This window comes from Mus pahari, chromosome 3 (genome assembly GCF_900095145.1).
Source record: "Mus pahari chromosome 3, PAHARI_EIJ_v1.1, whole genome shotgun sequence".
In the NCBI taxonomy this organism is placed as follows: domain Eukaryota; kingdom Metazoa; phylum Chordata; class Mammalia; order Rodentia; family Muridae; genus Mus; species Mus pahari.
This window is the reverse complement of record NC_034592.1, coordinates 113,948,060-113,956,749: the sequence shown is the minus strand read 5'-3', so window position 1 is coordinate 113,956,749 and position 8,690 is coordinate 113,948,060. Positions and strand designations below refer to the sequence as shown.

General features: G+C 43.7%; 1 protein-coding gene across 3 annotated transcripts in view; it reads left to right on the top strand.

Annotated features, from left to right (window-relative positions):
• C3H20orf194 (chromosome 3 C20orf194 homolog) overlaps positions 1-8,690 on the top strand; it is a 122,705-nt gene that overhangs the window by 3,704 nt on the left and 110,311 nt on the right. The window contains exon 1 of one of the 3 annotated variants that reach the window (XM_029536921.1): positions 3,273-3,560. The exons of the other annotated variants lie outside the window; for them this stretch is intronic. Coding sequence (XP_029392781.1) covers positions 3,493-3,560 — 68 coding nt within the window. The 5' untranslated portion in view covers positions 3,273-3,492. Of the gene's footprint in view, positions 1-3,272; positions 3,561-8,690 lie in introns of those variants that run through there. 3 annotated transcript variants of the gene reach the window in all.

Sequence of the window (8,690 nt, the reverse complement as noted above, 5' to 3'; positions counted from 1 at the left end):
TAGTTGTGAGCCACCATGTGGTTGCTGGGATTTGAACTCTGGACCTTTGGAAGAGCAGTCGGGTGCTCTTACCCACTGAGCCATCTCACCAGCCCAACTCTTTACTTTCTTAAAGAATGTTAAAAAGATATATATAGGGCTAGGGGATCCAGTGTCCTCTTCTGGCACCTGCAAACATGCAATATATACTTACACAGGCAAGCATGCAGACATACATACATAAAAAAAAAAATCACCAGGTCATGGTAGCTCATGCTTTTAATCTCAGCACTGGGGAGGCAGGCAGATCTGTGAGTTTGAGGCCAGCCTGGTCTACAGAGTAAATTCTAGGACAGCCAGGGCTACACAGAGAAACCCTGTCTCAGGAAAAAGAAGCATGTTGGCTGACTTTATTAGCCATAACTAAACTTTGAATTTTGCATAAAATGGTTTGGCTGAAACTTGCCTTAATACACAGTCGTTTAACAGGAGGCCTTTGATAAAGGAATCTTGGTGAAGGGTCTCCTCATTTCCCTACCTCCCCGTGGTTGAACATGCTTTTCTTATCTATTAAAGTCTTCCCTTCTTATGCCCCTAGTGCTTTTGAAATGAATCTAAATCTGTTTTTCAGGCTGGCTTTGAGCTTGATTGATCCTCCTGCCTTGTGCTGGCAGTGGCTGACATTTCAAGCTCTGACACCGTGCCTGCCGCCCGCCCTTTCTGCTACTGCCTTGTATTTTTTGACATTTTGAGGGTTCCTATCAGGTTTGTGTTCAGCTCTTCCTCTCAGCTACATTTGGTCTCTGTGCTCTCTCATTCCTGACTGATGAAAGAGGCAGGCTTAACTAGTGAAGAAGTCATGATCCTGGAGACCATAGTTAGTACTTGGATTTGCATGGTCCTCTTCTGTAGGAGGACATGCTCACAGATGGAGAATAGAGATCAGAGGTGAACATAGTATTGCTCAGAGTTCGAGGCTCCTTTCTAAGGTATGACCATAATCATGCTATCAGGTAATTTTGGTTTCTGTCCCCCAAGAATGTAGAATTAAAGCTGCTTTTCCCCTTTTAAGTTGGCTTGTACATTGCTCTTGGTTAATAAAATGTACATAAGAATAGTGCTGCAGTCCTTGGCGGTAGAAGCTTCCACCATGGATTTGTTTTTCTCTTTCCTTCTGAATGGTGGCTGTTGTTGCTCCAAATCACCCTGGAACCCAAGATGAGCATGAGAAAGAAGCAAAATGTTACTGGGTTTTAGAATAGAATAAAACATTTTAATTTGAATTTTTAATTAGATTTTTCATTTTACTTTGTGTCTGGATGTTTTGACTGCATGTGTGTCCATGTACAGTGTGCACAATGTCTGCAAAGGTCAGAAGGGCATTGAATCTCCTGGAATTGGAGCTGCAGAGGGTTGTGAACTACCCTGAGGGTACTGAGAATCAAACCCAGGTCCTCTCAAGCTCATCTCGGGTTCTTAGCTGCTGACCTACCTGAATAAAAAAATGTGGTCTCAAATGGTGGGCCACTCCTTTAGCCCCAGCATTTGGGAAGTGGAAGCAGGCACATTTCTCTTGAGTTTGGGACCAGAGTGATCTTCATTGCGTATTTCAGACCAGCTAGGGCTGCATAGTGAGGCCTTGTCTCAATTTTTCTTCTGTATGATTGATTGATTGATTGATTTCATGTATGTGAGTACACTGTCACTGTCTTCAGACACACCAGAAGAGGGCATCGGATACTATTACAGATGGTTGTGAGCCACCATGTGGTTGCTGGGGGAATTGAACTCAGGACCTCTGGAAGAGCAGTCCACTGAGTCATCTCTCTAGCCCCAAAATTTTGTTTTTAAATTACATGGGGGGGGGGGGGAGACGTAGAGAGGGAGATTTTCAATTTGTCTGGAGTAAGTTGTCTCCTACCATGTGAATCTCTGGGATTGAATTCAGGGTAACGTGTTTAACAACAAACACCTTTACCTGCTTAGCCATCTTTCTGGCCCTAGAATTTTTCCTTAACCAAAGTATAACCTAGTTTATAAGGATTAATACTAAGGAATTGATGGAAATCTTGCTGAAATAGACTGTCCTACTTTAAAGTATTTTTTCTGTGTAGGGTCTCTTGCAGAACTTCAGAAGTTCACAAAGAACTTCAGTTATATATCAGAACAACCTCAGTTGAGGATCAACCTAGGGTGTGTCAGACGAACAACAACAAGAAAACCTTCAGAGTCCTCAGTTGCTTGGCTGCAACTGGGAAGCTTGCTGTGATTTAGTAGAAGCAGAAAGGTTGTTAAGACTTGTAACAGCTTTAGTTGTGCCCAGAGGCAGTGGCTGCACTGTTTACCTTTGTGCTTATGGCTGGGGTGACAGTGTTCTGTGACATCACTAGTGCGTTACATGGCAGCGTTTCCTAGCTTTTGTGCCCTTACCCGAAGAGGGAGTAAATGTGAGAGATCTTACACAATTTAAACTGTTGGGCTTACCCTAAAGAGGATTTTTAAAGGTTCCGGAGAAATAGCTCAGCACGTAAAGGCACTTACAACCCAGCCTGAGAATCTGAGTTCAATTCCTAGGACCCACAAGGTAGACAGAAAAAAACCAGGTCCAGGACTACACACACACATACACACACACACACACACACACACACACACACCCCATGTGATACACATGCCACCACATGCAACATATAGCACACACAAATGAATGTATCAGTAGAAAAAAATTAAAATTAAGAAGGAAGTAATATAGTTTGGGTACTTAAAAACTAGTACCTTTGATTTAAAGCCCTCTTTTGAAGAAAAGGTAGCATATTTAGTTTATTTCTTTTTGAGAAATAGGCCTTCTGGGTGTTGGAATTGAAGGTGTGTGCTACCACACCTGGTTTTATTTTTTATCATGTTATAATTTTTAATTATGTTCGTGGTGTGTGTGTGTGTGTGTGTGTGTGTGTGTGTGTGTGTGTGTAGGGAATGGCAATCGAGGACAACTAGAGGGAGTAGGGTCTCTTGTTTCATTCACCATGTAGGGCCTGGGGAATCTAACTCAGGGTGGCAAGTACCTTAGCTCCCTGAGCCATCTACTGTGCCCTTAGCATGCTTTTTAAAAAACTTCAGTTTCGCCGGGCGTGGTGGTGCACGCCTTTAATCCCAGCACTTGGGAGGCAGAGGCAGGCGGATTTCTGAGTTCAAGGCCAGCCTGGTCTACAGAGTGAGTTCTGGGACAGCCAGGGCTATACAGCGAAACCCTGTCTCGAAAAAACCAAAAAAAAAAAAAAAAAAAACCAAAAACTTCAGTTTCAAAGTAACTTTAGATTTATAGATGAATTGTAATTGAGAACCAGCGTGCATTTCTAACAATGGAGGCATCAGTGTGGTATAGAGCTTTAGTATAATTAGTAAACTTGCTTACCTGGAGTCCAGACCTTATTTCCCTAAATGAACTTTCTCTATTCTGAGATCTAATCTAGGCCTCCACATTGTTTGGATTTGACACGCTTGCAACAGTCAAGGATGAGGGGAGGACAACTGGATGCTTGTCGCTTGAGTGCCTGTGGCACTGATTTGACAGAGAGCAGGAGGTGAGAGCAGTGCTCACAGCTGGCCAAAGAGAAGGAACAGTGTGGAAAATATCTGAGTACACTGAGCAGACCTCTGGGTAGCACTTCTTGTTTATGATGACTTATTTTCTGGCGTTCTTGAACCTAGTATTAATACAAGTTGATGAACTCTGTATAGACATAAATGTCAACTGAGCATGAGTTTTTAACCTTTTTAGATTAGGTGGTCTATTAGGAACTACATTTAGCTAGTAAGATAATCTTAGGAAAAATGATGTTAGCGTTTATTCTCTGTTGCAAAAGATGTCTTCCAGGGGACGAGAGGCCTTTTCTGGTATAAAGTTAACAAGGAGCCAAGCTACGCCTATACTTTCCTTTGGTGACACTAGCAAGTGGCTTTTATCTTTACAATATCTTCATGGTCACAAAAATGACTGTAGGAACCCTGGCCACTGTGTCTTTCAGGTAAGAGGAGAAAGTGGGAGGCTAGTCCTCTTAGTTAAATCAGTTCCCTTACAAGAGCCTTCCCAGAGGCTTCTGAATCTTCCTCATTAGTCAGATAGCTCTAGGAGCAGAGGAAGCTGGCCTGTTGCTAACCTAAGTAAAATGGGGTGTTATCAATGACAGCTCTGTTTCTGCTGCAGCAAGATAGCTTTGTAGAATGAGAATCACATTGCACTGGATTCTTGTGCCTCTACCTTTCCTTCAAGCTTCTTAATTTTGCCAAGGGAAGTAAATGGTGGCTATTTTACTGCAAAGGCCACGTCTTGTCAACCTTCCTCAGTCCTATAGGGAGCTCATTCTCGTCAATCCCTGCAGTCTAGATTGATGCAGATACGGCGGCCTTTATTATTCCCGCTGCAATCCCTCCAACATTGTAATGTGAAGAACTTCAGAAGTACAGAAAAGTTGAATTATTCGGTGCACATTCCTATGTGTCCATATGTGGATTCCACACTTTATTGTGTTTGTTTTCTTATGGCACTGGCAATCAAGCCAGTGCTTGAGAACAATCCCAGAGCTTCGTTTTGGGGTGCTAGGTAAGCACTTTGCTGATGAGCTGTGTCCAACAGTTCATTTATTCCACTTGTGAATATGGTTTGGTCCTCTGTTCAGTAAGGGGAGCCCCTCTTCTACACTGGGAGGAGCTTGAGCACTAGGAGTGTTCAAAGCCTGCCTACACAGTGACACAGTACCTCCAACAAGGCCACACCTTTTCCCACAAGGCCACACCTCCTAATGGGCCACTTCTGTGGGCCAAGCGTACTCAAACCACCACAGTAATAATGGGTCCCTTCATATGTTACAGCTGTTTTCATAGCACTTCTAACAAAGGCTCTCCTGTGAATGGAGGGGCTGAAGAGACACCTCAGTGGCCAGTTAAGAGCACTCACTATTCTTGTAGAGGACAGGGTTTGGATCCAGCTCCAAGAGATGATCTGCTCCCCTCTCCTAGCCACCACAGACTCCCGAGCACACCTGGCATACAAAAAGAAAACAGCACTTGTAACCTGAGATTTCCAAAAGAAAAAACCAAACCTGTGTGAAGGATTTTTCAAGGCTGCTGACTGATTCGAATTTCATGAAAAACAAAAACAAAACAAAACTAAGACATGCCATTGGTTCAATGTCTTTTTAGTGCTGTGTCATTAGATGCTAGTTTAGATAGCTTACAGTCTCTTTTCTAATTTAATTGGTGACATGAGGAAGACCAGTGAGTAGAAAGAGATGGTGCAGGGACTTCTGTGCCTTGGGAGGAATGCGCAGCTCATGGGCTGTGTTCTCTCAAGAACACAGGTGTAGGCTGCTTTTCTAGAGGCGTGTGCTCTACACTCTGGGAGGGCGATGACAGCCACATTGATGCCACTGGAGCTTTCTGCAGCCACAGTGGCAGTCTCTGGTTCTCTTCACCCTCCAAAAACTTAAAGTACAACAGCTGTCAACCTGAGAAGGCCAAGGGCTCCACTCCTATCTTTGAGCCGGTTCTCTGTGGTGTGCCCATGGGTGATGGCATTGTCATCTCTCATGCTCAAACTCATTCTAAACCCAGGGAGACCCAGGAAGAAATAATAGTGCTTATAATAACACTGTGTAAATGCTTACCATGGAGCTGTATCACCAGTCTGAAAACACTGGAGTGTGTACGCGAGTGTGCCTGTGTGCGAGTGCACGTGCGTGTATGTATGTGTGTGTGTACATGCATGTGTGCGTGCATGCGTGTGTGTGTGTGTGTGTGTGTGTGTGTGTGTGTGTGTTTCAGGACTAAGGATTGTATCCAGAGCCAGGCAGAAGTTCTACCATTGAGCTATATTCTCAGCTTTTTCATAAGTTTGTTGTTGCTATTTACATTTATCTATTATTTGGTTGGTTGGGGGGGGCATTTGCTCCAGGTGCATATATGGTAGTCAGAGGACAACTTGGGAGACTCTGTTATTTTCTTCACTCAGATTTAATGGTAAGTGCCTTTAGCCCTTGTATTAGGGTTACTATTGCTGTGCTGAAACCCCATGACTAAAAGCAGCCTGGGGAGGAAAGGGTTTACTGGGTTGTCACTGTCAATATTGAGGGAAGTCAGGGCAGCAACTCAAACAGGGCAGAAACATGGAGGAGTGCTGCTTACTGGCTTGCTCCTTATGACTTACTTAATCTGCTTTCTTACAGCACTCAGGACCATCAGACCAAAGGTGACCCCAGCCACCATGGGCTCAGCCCTCCCACATTAATAGCTAACTTTTAAAAAATGCCCTACAGGCTTGCCTGCAGTCCAGTCTTATGTAAGGAGGTATTTTCTCAGTTGAGGTTCCCTTCTTTCCAGTGTTCTGGCTTATGTCAAGTTGATATAAAAGTAACCAGCACACCCACACATGACTTCTAATGACGACAGCCTCCTTTACACACCTTTAAAGGTGAAACTCTAAGTTGTGGGCAAATATAGGCCTCTCCAGGATGTACCAGCCTTGCTCGGGTACTGTGAGCTACATGGCAGTGTTACTACTGGAATTTGGGGTGTACGAAATGTAGACACATAACAAGCTATCATATATATGACCTTTGAGTATAAGGATCAATGAAAACTTCAGTTTTATATAAATGTTCTATTTATTATTTATGAAAGTACAGTAATATATTACACATACAGTCAAGAAACACTAATATGAATATAAGCAGATATGCCCAGATGCCAACTGTGATTAATTCTGGGTGCTGGATGGGAATAGGGTGCTTTTCTTTGAACACATCAGGGATATTCATGTGTTTTCTTTTTGTTAAAAGTAAATAATTAGCCAGGCAGTGGTGGTGCACACCTTTAATCCCAGCATGCAGGAGCCAGAGGCAGGTAGATCTCTCTGAGTTTAAGGGCAACCTAGTCTACAGAGTGAGTTCCAGGACAGTTAGGACACAAACCCTGTCTCAAAAAACAAAGCAAAATAAAATAAAATAAAATAAAATAAAAATAAAAATAAAAAAGTTGGGTGTTGATGGCACACACACCTTTAATCTCAACACTCTGGAGGCAGAGGCAGGTGGATCTTTGTGAATTCGGGGCCAGCCTGGTCTACTGAGTGAATTCCAGGGGAGCCAGAACATAGAGAAACCCTGTCTCACTCAGCCCCCAAAGTAAATAATTAAGTAACTGTAATGCTTCATGGTTCAGTGACAGACTATATTCTGGTTAAAGATTAAATTTGAGAATCAAGAAAATGTACAAGAAGGAAAAAAACCCAAATTTAGTTTTAACCATTTGATAAAATATTAATCAGGATAATGTTCTACTTAAGGAAAAAGACCCTTTTCTTACATCTTGTGTTCCCACTGTATTTGGACTGGACAGGGTACAAGTAGGAAAAAGTCTCCTATTTTCAGTATTGTCTTGGCTTCCAGCAACAGTTGCCGGGGAAACACTTTTGTGTCTTGATCACATGATCTGGTCATGCTCTTTGTCAGTGGCTGGTTATAAGTTTGCAAACCAAAGAGCTCTTGGTAACTTGGCAGGCAGTCAGCATACTGTCCTTCACAGAAAATGGGCCAAAGGTCCGACTTGCAGAGTCCTTCTAGAGGGGAAATGACTGCAGGATCAATCCTGGTAAAAAGAAAATGTGCAGGGACAGGCAGGGAAAGACGTTCATTCAATATTTAAAATTATCTTTATGCTGTTGCTTCTAAAACCTTGTTATTCCATAACAAGCCCCTTCCCCATAGCCCCTAATTTTTATTATAAAAACTACAGAGAAAGTAAAAGAATAGTATCCTTGAAACAGGGTCTAACTAATATAGCCCTTCCTAGCCTGGAACCCTGTCATCCCACCAGCCCCCACATATTTCAGAATAAACATTTCTATGTCCATAAAGGTTTTGGCATTTAATAGGAATTGTGTTAAGCCTGCATGTTAATTTGAGGAGAATTAGTATTTGTACTATGCTGGGTGACCACACCCCAAAACTCTTCTCCTAGCAACCATCAGCTGCCAGTAGCTCTTCAGCTAGGATGGGGACTCATGAACTTTCCCTGTCCATGTTGGAATTTCGACTGGCTTGATCTCCTGCAGGTAACCACACTGACTGAGTTGGCCAGTGCTGTGGCTGAGTCCTTTCTGAAGAAGCACTTACTCCTCCCTGTCCTCCAGCTCTTACACTCTGTCTTCCTTCTCCTCTGTGACAGCCTTGGTGCTGGTGGTGGTCGAGGAGCAGGTGTGGAGGTGGTGGTGGTGGTGGAAGATGAGGTGGTAGTGGGTGGTAGTGAAGGTGTAGGTAGAGGTGGAGATGGAAGAGGAGGTGGGGTGGGGGTGGGGTGATTGAAGAAGCGGTAGTGACGGTGGGGGTGGTAAAGGTGGAGGAAGAGGTGTTGGTGAAGGTAGGTGTGGTGGTGGTGGAGGTGGTGATGGAGATGGAGGTGAAGGAGGCGGTGAAGGTGGGGGCGGGGTAATGGAAGAGGAGGTGGTGATTCAAAGAGTGTCCCATTTAGTGTCACAGTCACTTGCGTTGTCAGCACTTCGAGTAGCCGTGAGCCTATACATTAACCACTGTCCACTGCAGATAGAAGCTTCTCTAAACAAGGTTGAGAACAGTGCGGCTCGGTATCATGTCAAGATTGTAACACGCCAGTCAGAATGGCTAAGATGAAAAACTCAGGTGACAGCAGATGCTGGCGAG